Consider the following 14,782-nt stretch of genomic DNA (forward strand, 5'->3'; position numbering starts at 1 on the left):
ATTTTGAATGAAACTAAAGAATAAAAATGAAGTGACCCTGAGCTGACTGCTTGGCAAGAATGATGTTTCTGTGTTTGTCTGGTTGTTTTTGTCTGACTGAATGCTGTTTGAGATTATATCAGTTCAAGAAAGATGTCAACCAAAGCTGGGAAAAAGGAGAACAAGAAATGCAGGAAGTTTTACTCTGTTCAAGTCCTCAACTTCATATTTATGTCATGTAATGGAATGTGTAGTATGAAAGTCCAAAACGCAAACTTCAGATGTAGACTCGATGAAACGAAAGGCCAGCTGCTGATTTGGCTGATGAAGTCCAACTTAGATGCAAACTGAAGTTAAACAAAATACAAGATGCAAAGTAACTAAATCCAGGAAGCCAAAAGAAACATTCCAGGAAACAGAAAGGGAAGTACGACATGACAAGGAACACAACCAAACGAAGGCTTTAAATACACACAGGGTGGCTGTAGTTCATGAGGTAGAACAGGTCATCTACTAATTGATCCGTGGCCATTCCAGTCTGCATGCCAATTATATGGAACCTTGAGCTGCTCTCGATGCGTGAATTGTGAATGTCAGAGAAAAACCACTTAGATGTAGTGCATGTACAAATGTATGTGTGAATAGGTGAATTAGACAAGCTGTAGAAAGCATTTCGAGTGCTCAGGTACAATAGTATTGCACTATATAAGAACCAGTCCATTTACCATTTACATGCAGACACAGAGGGCAATCAGGGATGAGTGAAAACACCTGGGTAACAGAAAATAGCTGAAACCAATCAAAGACAATAACACAGGGGAAGTGACACAAAATACAACACGAGACATAAATGACTATCAAAATAAAACATGAAGTAACCCAAACAGAGAACACCTAACAGACAAGACAACCTGACCAGATACACACAGACACTGGGAAGGCTAAAGGCTACACAAAGTGTCAGAAATATAACAAATATTAAAGACTAACAGAAACCATATTACCAAGATAGTAAGAACTTAAGGCTAAACATGGAGACATTACTACAAGAATAAAATCATTAAAGTAATAAACTATACTCTAAACCAGGGGTCCCCAATCTCAGTCCACGAGGGCCGGTGTCCCTGCAGGTTTTAGATCTCACCCTGGGTCAACACACCTGAATCACATGATTAGCTCATTACCAGGCCTCTGGAGAACTTCAAGACATGTTGAGGAGGTAATTTATCCATTTAAATCAGCTGTGATGGATCAAGGACACATCTAAAACCTGCAGGGACACCGGCCCTTGTGGACTGAGATTGGGGACCCCTGCTCTAAACAATCAAACTCAAACAACTAAAATCACAATAGAGGATGCTTAACGACTAATAAGAATTCAATGTCCTAAAAGCAAGAGTTCAAAATATCTCGATGCGTGGGAATGTTCAATCATTCAGGTAAGAAAATCCCCAAAAGTTGATTCTGTTCATCTGGATGTAGTGTTTTCAGTGGGAGAAATGACAATGGGATGAAATGCTTCTCCCACTGAGAACGCTACGTCCAGATGAACAGAATCAAGAATTCAAGATGCGTGATAGTATTTTTCTATTAGGACTGAAGAGACACAGAAGAGAAGACATACAACTCGCTTATAATTAAATTTCACATTCAATCATTTCTGAATGTCGACACCTTACCTCCCCACTTGTGACTTCTTTGTCATTGACAATGAATCTATAGGACACAGATGGTGAAAGTTTGACTGCCTGCAACCAGAATCGCACGTGTCCTTTCTCCAGAACCTCATAGTTCAGACCATGTTTCAGAGGAACAACTGAAAAGGAAAAAGACATTTAAAAATGAGATTAGTAGGAAACAAACTGGATGTAAATGGGTTTGATGGTGAGGCACAACACTCACTTGGATGTCTGATGGCATAGCTGAGCTCCAACATAGTGTTCAGGGCTGCAGGAAAGATTCAAGAAAACAAATATACTCATAAAGAAACAATTCACAGTGAGAAGAACTAAGAGGCTCTGAATTATGAAATCTGATGTTTGTATCACTGCTTTTGACATATAGAGCAATATAGAGCAATTTGTAGACATGACTGACCATCCTCAGTGAGAGTATGGCTGCCAGAGACTCCATCTGTGTCAGTGACGATGACAGAGTATTTGCCCAAATCATCTTTATCAGGGTTAGTGAAAGTAAGTCTGGACCTGTGAAATAAATGTAACATCCATTAAAGTCAGGACATTTAAAGCAGTTTTCAACTGGGATTCAACAGGATGTCAACTATAAAAAGTCTTTCACAAGTCACTGCAATTTTTACTAGAAATGTAATTTCCATTCAAATTTGCCATTGTTTGAAACATGGGGTTTGTTACAGTGTCATGTTACATATCCTAGTGGTATAGTCCTCACTATTTCCTCATACTCTTATTAAAAATATTCTGGTACATTTTGGTCAGTCAAACTTTTTTAACTTTAAACTGAAGTCAGTAAATTCCCATTAAATGCTAAGGTAATACAATCAATCACCTGTGACTTTTTTGCCAGCTAAAAATGCAAAAAAAGTGGCCAATAATGAGCTTTTTTAGAAAACACCTGAATGAACCATTAGCTTTTTGAATGGAAACATAAAAACTTGATCCGGCTGTGTTTCATGTTTTCATTTTGAGTTCACCGAAGCAAGATGACAAAGTAAACTAGTTCAGGCCCCGAGGGAGAAGCTCATTGTGTGCGCTGCTGTATTTACTGAATGATTCGTTAGATTCGTCCCACTGTCACAAACGAAGGACACAGAACAAAGTCAAAGCTCAAAGATCAAGCTTACGTTCTGCCTTTAGTTGTGACAGCCACTCTGGGACAGTCACCGATGGGTTTGTAGTTCTTCGACCACACAAACTTGGACGTCTCGCAGATTTCACACGCCTCAAGAGACAGGAAGACATCTCCAGTCTCCTCATCCACACCAGCCACAATCTCCTTCGTGCCTGCAAATTGCACGTGAAACCCAGTGAGTAATAACAAAATTAAAATACACACTTTCATAAAACTGAGCTGTCAGATAATCTGTGTGGTTTTAATTCTATAGTTAATGTCATAAATTTAACTGATAATCATAATATGAACAAATTCAATTTGGATTGCAGTAATTTGCATGTGTTTGCAGGGAGAAGCGATCAAAGATATTCACCTTCCAAAGTGCGTACGCATCTTTTCAAAGACATATCAAATATTGCAAAGTAAGGATGAAAGCATTACTATGTGTCTGTAGAAATGAAAAAAGTAAACTATATGAAAGCACTACTAGCCTCTATGTTTAGACTGCGTGAAAGAAATACTGTGATACCACACATAAGTTTTCGTTTGTATATGAAATTTGATAGTGAATGCTAAAGTTCTCTACTTAGAAATGCTCAACTGTAATTATCAGTGGTTTTGTGTTTTATGTGTGCTCATACGATGTCTAAATATTTAAAATAAAACACAGTTATCATGCTGTTGTCTCATATGTCTCTGAATGTTTTGCCAATATAAAATGTAAAGTGCAGAGCTGCCTGCACACGTTCAGTTTGTTTTCATCACCTGGAATAGCTTTAGCACAGACCGGCTCTGACAACTGGGAAGGTTTTCCAACACCGTGTGCATTGACAGCACGAACTCTGAACACATAGCTTTCACCTTCCTCCAGTCCAGTCACCTATGAAAACCGTGGAAATATCATCACATAGAGAGTGTGACTTGGGTGTGGAAAGAGGTTTGGCCATTTGTTGGAATATGCATGATGCACCAGGTTTGCTACCTGCAGGTAACGGTGGCTCACAGCTTCCTGATTCAGAGTGACAAACTCTGATGAGCCCTTCTTAGCCATGTCCACAAAGTATCCAGTGACAGCACTCGCTCCAGTATAAATGGGAGCCCTCCACAGGATGACCAGAGAGTGGCTTCTGACCTCACTGAAGCTCAAGTCATAGGCTGGGCCTTGAATTTAAAGAAACACATCATCAGCGCCAAAAAGAACAAACACTAAAGTTAGAGCTGTAGTTGAACTGGAGTCAACGCAACTTAATGGATATTTTTATCAGTTAAGTTTTTTATTTTTATTTTTTTGGCTTGAATTAAAATGTTTTTTTAACCTTTAATATATTGTACAAGCCTTGGATTCTCATTTTATTTATATATTTGCAGGAGTTCAACAGGCACTTTGGTGAATTTGCCTCTGTCAAAACTACAGCTGCCATACTCACTGTGAGATGCAGAGAAAATACAGATAACTCTACAGAATGAAGGAAGCCACATGGACAATCGTGTACCTGGCTCTTCCATGGTCCAAGCTTCACATTTCATTGGAATGCTGGCAGCAGATGGTAGACCAACACCAGCCATGTTACCGGCTGTGACCCTGAACTCGTAAAAAGTTCCCTCCTTCAGATTTTCCACCTAAAATAACGTGTGGCATAATTATCAAATGAATGAATAAAGTAGTAATAATAAAGTGAGTAAATGTAAATTAATCAAATTTAGCTTTATCAAGTACAAGAAAAGAAAACTTTAAGAAAGAAAACCTTCTTGTGTCTGATTACTCACAGTGCACATTCTTTCCGTGACAGCGTTTAGGTTGACCTCTTTCCAGACTAAAGTATCAGCGTCCCGCTTATCAATGTAGTAAGCGTTAACCTTGGAGCCACCACAGTGTTTGGGACTCTTCCAGGCCACAGTTATGGAGGAACCATCAGAACTCAGCATGGTGATCCCAAAGGGAGCGCTGGGAGTTGCTGAATTACAAAGTTTCACATTTAATAAAGCTTCATATTTAAACTTTGGACGACATCATTTTACACGACGTCGTTCAAAGTTAAACATTTTTTTAATCAATCTAAGAAACATTGATTGTGATCGGCTGCATGTGAGCCTGTCATGCACTTTCTCTCACTTCACTGAGCAGCTACTGCAAAGTTTCGTCATAAAGTTTTCAACTCTTGTGCTGAGTTACTCTCAGACTTTGAAGTGTGAAGTGTTTTGTAGAGTCCTGTTAAAAATACGTCTCTGTGTGATTAAAACACAATAATGAAAAGTGAAAGGTGGATAAAGAGAAAGCTGTGGGTAAGTAAGGGGGGACAAAAGTAAACACAGCTATTGAATACATACCATACTCAGCCCGCTTGCCTGGACAGAATAATGAAATGAATCACACTGAGCATCACGTTGGTTCAAGGACTCCGGTAATCTTAAGAAACACCATTTCTCTTAAAATATACATTCTCCAATGTATTCCTCTATTTTTTCAAAGAAATGTATATTTTTTAAAGAGCGTTTTAACTTTTCAGAGGCAGCATATAAATCGCAATCATGAACCTGATAATTCTCTTACCGAGGGCAGGCTCCACGGCAATGGGAGAGGACTCCTGTGACTCCTCACTGAGGCCGAAGAGGTTGACGGCTTGGACACGGAACACATAGGTCTCCCCTGGGATCAGGCCGTGCACCACAAACCTGAGACACGCACACATTCATTTTTTAAATCACATACATATAAAAGTTGTTATAAAATCTCTTGAAGTCTTTCCCCTTGTTCTGACATAGGATATTTCTTTATTGTATTATTTTTTTGGCATTTGTCTTTATTGGACAGTGACAGTGAAAGATGGACAAGAAAGTAGGGGGAGAGAGAGAGTGAGAGAGGGGAAGACACACGGCAAAGGCCTACAGGCCAGACTCAAAGCCGGGTCGCTCATTCTGGTCATGGGGCGCGTGGTCGCCTGCTCACCTATTGAGCTAAACCAGTGCCCACATCGGATATTTCTATGTACATATTGTTGTTCTGAATCAAACTATTTTTTTATGCAGATGATTCTTGTTACCAATAAGCTCCACTCAAAACAGTCATCCTGAGTTTATCTTCAGATTTGAGAAAGTCTGCTAGTATTGGGAATATTGCAGAATAAAGTATAAAACAGGCTAGAAAATTTTTGAAATCATTATTTATCCATGACTCCGCAACCTGCCTTTGCCTTATATTAAACCTGACACATTGCTCAGGGACTCTCAGACTGAGCTCTCTGTGTGCTGTCGAGTTACTGCACTCCTGTGTAACACTCCTCTAGAGGAGGCACTTTATTTATATTCATTAAATTCTTCTTTTCCTTCTTGTTCAAGCAGCTGAGAAGGAAAAACTCGTGTTTTGATCACAATAAATCAGCACTGGATAGAGCGCATCAAGTGTAAACAAACAGCAATGAGAGTCAAAGCCATGTTTAACATTTGTGTAACACGAAGACATTAAGTGCCTGCATCACCTCTGAAACAGTGTGTGAGACACTTTTAATAGTGCTGCCATTATTCAGATCATGTCCACCCTTTGGTTTGATTTTACAGTTTTAATTGAATTGAATATACAATTAATCACCTTAATTGGCAAGTGGTGTCATTTGAAACATCTGAATCACAGTAAGACCATTTTGTAACATTTTTGTCACTCTTACCTGGTATGTTTGAAGGGTTTATGGTTGCATGCAAACCACTCCTTGGCTCCAACGACACGGCCGTCGATGTAATATCCCATGAGGTGTTTCAGGTGTTTGGGGGCCTCCCACTGCACAAACACAGATGACTTGGTGTTCCTAGTAGCAACAACATGGCCAGGAGCTGAGGGGACGCCTGTGCGGCAAAGAAAAAACATATATATATATATAATATTAATAATTACCAAAAATATACCAAGTTGAAAGTATTAAAGTGGAAAAAAGGACAAGGACAGAATGATTCCACAACTGATGACTTCAGACATCAAACCAGTTGTAAATATTTTTTTCTGTATTAAACAACATTTTATTCAAATGACTAATTAATGTATCAGTTCCTATCAATTTACTTTCTTACAGAACAGAAATCATGACAATTAGCTGTAAATAATACTCACTGAAGCTTTGACTTCCACCTGCTTGTCTGCAGGTTACAGCTACAGCAGGTGACTGCTACTCAAAAAACATGCATGCATTCAATATTCATGCTGTGTTCTGTGTTCCTGTATATTGTGTGCACAAACACAGTGATTAAACACAGCACAGAGGACCTGTTTTTAAGTTCCCATGAAATGGCTTTGCCATGCCGTTTTGCTGAACAGGATGTTTGGGCAGAACACGGTGACAGAGGAGCGTTTCTGGGATTTAATTTGAATTTAGGCACGAGTGCCCTGAATAATCTCATCTTCCTTTATAAGCTTCTTGGTACCCTGTAATATAACAGCCTACTAAGCCATATCCAAGTGCTCCAATCATCACTCATAGTAAGAACACACACAGACCAGAGAGTGAAGGAGTGAACTTACAGCAGTGTGAAAACAGTGCTTTTAAAGTGTCTTTTATATTTTTCTGTACATACCAATTGGAAGTTCAGTACCTGCAAAACACAGTCAATCACTTTTACCATAAACTCTATGTGTTTTCATGCATTTGTTTTTGCGGACACATTTACATGTATGCACTAAAATACTTTGCTTTAGGTAAACAAACACAAAAGTTGTTTTAGTGGCCTTCCCATCTGGACCTTTAATATCTATAATTCTAAGAAATTACAAAATTTTGTGTTTCAGCATTTCTTCACAGGTTTCTGTGTGCATTTTGCTTTGCTGCATATATATAACCACGTGTCTTTAAGTCTGCACTGATCCTGGCTCTTACCATCTTCATCAACCTTTTGGATGGGCTCAGAGGGCGCAGAGGCCTCGCTGGAGCCATACATGTTGACCGAATACACTCGGAACTGGTACTTTTGCCCGTCTTGCAAATCAAAAACTGGGTAACGAGGGGAGTGTAGTTTGACTGTTGTGTTGATCCGCTGCCAGTCTCCAGTGCCTGCTAAGCACTGTGTGAGAGAGTCAGGGAGGGGGGAAATAAGAAGGTATAGCCATATGTGATGTGGCACAGACAAAAAGAGCAGCTTTCATACTGTGTTTTACAAAGTTAAATCTCACTTTTATTAAATTAATTAAATAATTTAAGATATAAGAATCATAAATAACAAAGTGTATGTTTGTGTGTGTGCCAAAAGGGTTAAAAATAAAATCAATCTTTGTGTGAATTCTGCTATTGAACCAGGGGCAATGCTAACACTGTTATTCAAAAACAAGCTAAACCTGATGAAAACATTCTCTCACTTTATCCCATAAAGGCATATCCCACATGCCATTATGGGAAATATAATAAACATGTTGTTTAAATGTCAACATTTTTAGCAAGACTGTTTACAACTTGACTGGTTTGCTTAATATGTGATATTAAAAATACTATTAAAAACACAATACATCAGATACAATATGTAATAAATAGGATTTTAACTATCATAAAATTACTTGAAATCTAGCATGTCAATATATAGCTACTATCACACAAATTTATATTACATTTGAACTTCTTGTATAAGCATTCACTATGGCTACTATATGAATTTGTTTGCAATATATTATAAGCTCACAGCTATGTTTACATGCTTGCAATTATATGCATTAAAACATGTCATGTGACTCTAAACTGGATGCAGTAAATCCAATGTTTCATATTAACAGTGGGTAGCAAAACCCTGTTTAAACCCACGGAAGCTTCTCTAAAGATGAGCTCAAAAGTTAAAAAAATGTATCAAACTGAATTCTGGAGATATGCTAGTGTAGAGTTCTCTGTGTGTAATAAAAAAAAAAGAAAAAGAATTTCACGCAACCCAAATGTAATACAGATTCATTTGTGTGTAGTGCTGCCATTTAAGTACAACTTGAGGGGAAACTGAAATGTGACTGTCTTGCTTATCCCTCAGCTACAGTACCAAGGTTAAATCGGCTAAACTGAGAGAAACTGATGGGCAAAAGTGAAGCAGCACACACCTTCTCGATGACGTACCACAGTGGAGCTCGTCCACGGGGGCTAGGAGGCTTCCAGCTCAGCACGACATATGATTTGAAAATTTCGGATGCATGCACATCTGTGGGTTCACCTGGGATAGTTACGTAGCCTAGATTGGGAGTGAACAGTGTTGAGGCATAACGTACACAGAACAGCAGCCATTGCAGAAGTCCCACATTATTCACTTTTTGTACTCGGGTTTTTACAGTGAATTTTACAATGCTTCTAATATTTCTGGTGAGCTTGCTTTCAAAGGCAGAGAGGTGATTGAATATTCAACACTATATGGGTTTGAATAATGCATTTTCATAGAATCTTACTCATAAGTGATGAAAACAAACATAATTGACTAAGTCTTATTCTACAAGATTCAGTGTGAGAGGTCCTGCCTTTTTCTCAAAGCTTGTTAAATTCTAAAAGTGCTGATCAGCAGGACAATAACATTGGTGGAATTTAATTAAAGATTAAATAATTATTTTGGCAGCATTCAACAATAATTAGATATCCAAATGCTACACTAGAGCTGCCACAGCCTCGTGTGTGGTTTGGTGGTTCAATGCTCACAAAACACACAATATTTTAGTTTTGTTTAACTACAAGTTTCATATACAGCAATTAGCCATTAGATAAACCAGAACATGGACAAAAATCCCAATATCATATTTCAGATGAAAAAAAATAGAAATATGAACTAAAAGGACATATCAAAGTTAAAGTTAACAGTGAAATGTGGGACTTCTACAATAGCCTTGTTTGTGATATTATACAAATATGTATTATTTTGATATTTTCTATTAGTTTTTAAAATTAGTTTTCATCTATTATAAGTTTTTGTTAAAGTAGTAAACTATATTAAGTGGACACAATTTAAAGAGAAAACCGTTTCAGTTAAAGTGTGAATGGAAAAAGTTAAATTAGATCAAAGACTGCACCACAAAAGTTAAGCTGGGAAGGCTCTGGAAAACAGTTTTCCCTGTGTTATTTAAAAACACACAGTATGAGAAAATGACAGATTAGTTCTAAGATCAGCATAAAAATGTTTTTTCCTTTTCATGTTTCCTTCTTTGAAAAAGATAAGAATGTAAACGCCAGAATTCAAATGCCACACCTTAAGATGAAAACATATTCCTGTAATAGTAACTAATTTAATCATGCAGCACTCATTTGTTACTGGAATAATGATCATGTCAAATAAACAGGTATAAATGGAAAGAAAATTCACTGATAGTGGAACAGAAAACAAACGTCAGTGAGATTTTGATCAGGGAAGATGCCTTTTTAAGCAAACATCCCCATGAAATGTAAAATGTTATCATGATGGTGCTGCTGGGGTTTGGAAAGAGTGACAGATGTTAGTATTTAGTGAGATTGTGAGGTGGTGGTTTAAAGGTAGGGGAAACAAAAACTGTGAAACCAGACGAGTCTGTAACCACTATACCTTCCAGGTCATCATCCTTTATCACTATGTCGTATTTTCCTTCAATTTTAATCACTGTTGCAGGAAATGACAACAGATCGGTCAGAAAACGCTGGCATCCTGCTGTCCTGTATTTTGTATTTACCTTCATCTGTACCTTGCAGTCTCTCACTCTCTGCAGCGTCCAGGGCCGTCACTTTGTCTGACTTGCGTGAAGGCCTGCTGATGCCACTGCTGTTCACAGCTCTGACCCGGAAGTAGTAGGAGTGGCCAACCCTTAAGCCATGTACTGGGTATTTGCAGATCTTCACTGGGGCGTCGTTGCACTGCACCCAAGTATCGGTGCCAGCTTCACACCTATGAAATGGATCATTTATGGCAAATAAACTCTCCATTATCAAGAATTTAATCTCTTTTTATAAGAGAGTACTTCAAAATGACATGTTATATTTGTTGTGAGGCAATTTTGACAAGCTGAGAAGTTAAAGTATCCTAATAAACTGGTTAGAAGGGCTGCACTTGCAAGTATTTTTGTTTAAAGAAAACTGCAGTCCAGACCTTTCACCAGTTGAAAGCATTTGGTGCATCATGAAATGAAAAAGATGACATAGAAGATCATACAGCAGGCAAAAATAGGGCAAAACTGATCTCCCAACAGTCCGCTGTAAACATCTGGTTGTTAAAAGAAGAGGGGATGTAGTCAGCTGTAAACATGGCCCTGCACCAGCGATTTTTTAAAGATGTGTTGCTGCCATCAAATCCAAAATAAGGTATATTGTTTTTCTTAAAATGGTTCATTTTCCCACTTTAAACATTTGTTTAAAACATAAACATATGTTATTAAATACGTTTTCAATGTTCAACTGTTAATAAAATACGCTTTTATGAGATTTGCAAATCCCACAAGTCTTATATCCACATTATGCAACCATGAAAATAAGCAAATCATATCTGGCATTTGGTGTGAAAAGATACATTTACTTTAGAAAATCTTCTAAGGAGTGCAGCTCTAATAACTATGACTCACTTCCTTGGCATTAAGTGCAGTATAATTCCACTGTATTCATGTCAGTGTGCCAACTGCGGTCTATTTAAAGAGAGCTGGAAGCCTTCTCAACATTAAAACTGACCGATCCACAAAGTATCCAGTGATGGGTGCCTCGTTGACAGTGTTTGGGGGTTTCCAGGCAACTAGGACATAGTCCGAATTGACATCATAGGCCTTTACGCTCATTGGTGCACCGGGGGCTCCGGGTGCAGAGGGAGCAGCATCTAGGGAATGAAAAAACACAGGTATGTTGGGGAGGGAGAACGGAAGACAAATGGTGATAGACACAGCTATTATGGCTCCAAATCTTATTTGCATACTATGCCTAATGTGTGGTAACAGGAAATAAGGACTCAATAACACCTCTTTTAAATCTATGTACTGCTGTGAGTATAGAAAAGATCAGGAACTTAATTTAATTTCTAACTAATAAAACATTTCATTTTGCCAACCAAGTTTTCACTTGCTCAAGACACATCATTTACCACCATTTGCATAGTGTAGTTATTTTTGTTTGTTAGGAGCATATAAACCTGCGTATCATCTGCATAGCAATGGAGAGCAATTTTGTGGTTTCTAAAAAATACAGCCAAGGGGCAGAAGATAAAAGCAGAGGTCCAAGTACTGATCTCTGTGGTACCCCACATGAGACTGGAGCTGAGGACTTACACAAAATGTTCTCTCAGCCAGGTAAGACCTAAACCATGGCAGAGCATTACCATGAATGCCTACACATGATCCCCTAAATCTGTAGCCAGGAGGATGTCATTAACAATCCTAAGCAAAGCAGATTCTGTGCCAAGCAGAGATTTAAAACCAGACTGAAAAATCTCAAGGTCACTATTTTCATCGAAAAAGGTTTTCAGCTGACTATAAGCAGTTTTCTCCAGAACTTCAGAGAAAAAGAAAAGCTTGGAAACAGGTCTAAAATTTGATAAAATAGTAAGATCCAGGCTAGTGTTCTTAATCAGAGGCTGAACTGTAGCATGCTTAAAAGTTTTAGGAAAAATACCAGATGAGAAACTGCTATCGAGGACAGATGGACAGATGGAAGAGTGGAAATGACCTCTTTAAATAATCGAGGTGGAACAACATCAGCAGGGAAACCTGTGGGCTTCAGATGACCAACAACCTCATACAATAAAAATAAATTTACAGGCTCAAACTGGCAGAAAGCAGCAGAGCAAGAAACAGTGACTGAGGTGTCAAGAGCAGACGTGGTGATATCTGAGCCCTGGCATTATTCACCTTTTCCAAAAAGAAATTCAAAAATTTCTCACATGCCTCAGAGGAAGGTTCAACAGTGTTACGTATTTTCTTGATTTTTTTCTTGTATCTATTATTAGTTCAAGGCAAGTTATTTCTGCACTACACATAATCAGACTATCATATATGATAACCAGACATTATAGTTGGGTATTTTAAGTAAGGTAAGTTATAAGTGGTAAGTTTAAGATTTCTAAGGTTTGTGCTATTCTATCCCTTTTGCTTATTCATAGGGATTTGGCTTTTTTAAAATTTTGCCATTGCTCTATTTATTCTAAACTGTGATTTCTGATTTGTCACTGCTGCAAAACAGCAATGACGACTTGATGTTAGGACTTTGCCCTACCTGAGACAAACAGGTAGGCGCTATGCTCAGCAGTGCCGTCCTTTGTGAAGATCCGAAGCGTGTAGAGGCCCTCATCATCTTTGGCCAGGTGAGGCAGCGTAAGAGAGGCAGCACCTCCACCCACTGACATCTCTACCAGTTTACTTGGTTTCAGCAGTTTATCTTTTAGAATACAAGATAGAGGACATAGTGAGAAGTGACCAAACTCCACAGTCAACCGACAGTGCTACACACAAACATAATGAAAGAATGAAAGAAGGTCTGACCATCTCTGTACCACTGGGCGATGGGTGGTATGTTGGGGAGATCGGGGACCACCACCATTGTACACACCAGTCTGATGGAGTTGCCCTCCACACCAAAAGACACTGGGAACCGGTCAAGCAGGCTGACATCCAGCTTACTGGCATGGATCTCAGTCAGATGAGGCACTGGAGAACAAGATTTGCAACATCATTAGCAATGAGATAACAATCGTATTTTGTGGATATGTGGAGAGTAGATGTTTGCAATATCAGAATGATCATGTAGAACCACAATGGATTTATGAACATAAATCTGACATTTTTTCAATATAACTATATGGTCTTGTCATTCAAAAGCATCAAAATTCAGTATACGTGTCCAGGAACCAAAGTGAGGTCCGAGATTTGGTATCTTAGACGTCAATGATTTTAAGGAAATTTTGTGACAACCACAGGCTGTGATTTCCACAAAGTGATGTGTGACGAGTGTTTCATTTTAGACGTGGACTTGGTTTAACAACTTTCAAGTACAATCAGTGCATCCAGTAACATTAAGAAAGTAGAAGCAATTTGTAGTCACACTTATTTCTCTGGAATTTTTAAAAAATGTGTCCATAAGGAGTGAACAGCATGAGTTTTTCCATTTCAACAATGTATACAATAAATCTTAAATAAGGTAATCCAGCTTAATTAGTTTTGACAAAGGAGATGTCTGGTGTTTTTAGTCAAAATGAAATCTTGTGGAGGTTAGTATTTTCTGGACTGCTCATTATTTAAATCCCAACATGCACATAAATGTTTAGATCGCTTGCTGCTCATCTAAAGACAGATCTGTGTTTTGTTTTTCTTCAGAGGGAGTCACAGGAGAGGAACAGCTTCCCATCAAAGTTTCCACTTCTTATCAGGCCTCTCATTGCGTTGCTATTTGAAGTGTCATGATTCCATGAGCTTGTGTCTGGGAGTGACACCTCAATCCCCACACTCCCCAGTCTCACTAACTCCCTTTATGCTCTCACCTAAACCAAGCTGGCAGGACTCTCCGGCTCCAGCTGGTCCTGTGAAGAAAAGACGTTTATGTTTACAGAGTAAGACATGGGAGGTGAGCAATGTCTTTACGAAAGAGGGAGACTTACTCTTCACAATAATTTTAGCTTTGCTGGTAGCTGTGCCATGCTGGTTGGTTGCCACAGCACTGTACTCAGCAGTATCACTCACAACACACCTACAAGGTCAGCCAGAGTAGGAACAAGTCACTGATTGCAGTATATCAACATTTATATTTGATTTGATGCCATTTGGTTTAAAGAACATGTCGTCTACCCAAGCTTCAGAGAGATAGATCTATTTAGGTTAATAGAAGGTAAAATGCAAGCAATTGTGTTGAGACTCAAGAAGAGTCTGAGGTTTAGAATAGAAGGAAGAAATTTGACCTTCAGCCTGAGCTGAACTATTTTAAAAGTTGATCCATTTTCCCAGCTGTTTTGGACATAGATTCTGCATCCTTCTTGTCACTTGGTGCTTTTTGCATAAAGAATGTGAAAATGACTGATTCTGAAGAAGTTTGGCAAATAAACTAGAATGTTCTCAGTGACCTTCAAC

The 14,782-nt window shown here is 38.5% G+C and overlaps 1 protein-coding gene across 6 annotated transcripts in view; it reads right to left on the reverse strand.

Moving 5' to 3' along the window:
- myom2a (myomesin 2a) overlaps positions 1–14,782 on the reverse strand; it is a 34,191-nt gene that overhangs the window by 5,671 nt on the left and 13,738 nt on the right. For 2 of the 6 annotated variants that reach the window (XM_025908183.1, XM_025908180.1), the window contains exons 6-26: positions 14,317–14,405; positions 14,200–14,238; positions 13,205–13,369; positions 12,939–13,100; positions 11,409–11,550; positions 10,436–10,635; positions 10,300–10,353; positions 8,843–8,970; positions 7,650–7,833; positions 7,351–7,368; positions 6,453–6,627; positions 5,342–5,463; positions 5,119–5,136; positions 4,558–4,745; positions 4,284–4,410; positions 3,773–3,951; positions 3,556–3,670; positions 2,801–2,960; positions 2,077–2,183; positions 1,882–1,926; positions 1,659–1,795 (exon numbers count right to left, since the gene is read on the reverse strand). In XM_025908183.1, the coding sequence (XP_025763968.1) occupies positions 1,659–1,795; positions 1,882–1,926; positions 2,077–2,183; positions 2,801–2,960; positions 3,556–3,670; positions 3,773–3,951; positions 4,284–4,410; positions 4,558–4,745; positions 5,119–5,136; positions 5,342–5,463; positions 6,453–6,627; positions 7,351–7,368; positions 7,650–7,833; positions 8,843–8,970; positions 10,300–10,353; positions 10,436–10,635; positions 11,409–11,550; positions 12,939–13,100; positions 13,205–13,369; positions 14,200–14,238; positions 14,317–14,405 (2,554 nt within the window). Of the gene's footprint in view, positions 1–1,658; positions 1,796–1,881; positions 1,927–2,076; positions 2,184–2,800; positions 2,961–3,555; positions 3,671–3,772; positions 3,952–4,283; positions 4,411–4,557; positions 4,746–5,118; positions 5,137–5,341; positions 5,464–6,452; positions 6,628–7,350; positions 7,369–7,649; positions 7,834–8,842; positions 8,971–10,299; positions 10,354–10,423; positions 10,636–11,408; positions 11,551–12,938; positions 13,101–13,204; positions 13,370–14,199; positions 14,239–14,316; positions 14,406–14,782 lie in introns of all 6 variants that reach the window. The other 4 variants (XM_025908182.1, XM_025908181.1, XM_025908185.1 and 1 more) reach the window with 4 other exon arrangements.

This window comes from Oreochromis niloticus, linkage group LG6 (assembly GCF_001858045.2).
Source record: "Oreochromis niloticus isolate F11D_XX linkage group LG6, O_niloticus_UMD_NMBU, whole genome shotgun sequence".
In the NCBI taxonomy this organism is placed as follows: Eukaryota; Metazoa; Chordata; class Actinopteri; order Cichliformes; family Cichlidae; genus Oreochromis; species Oreochromis niloticus.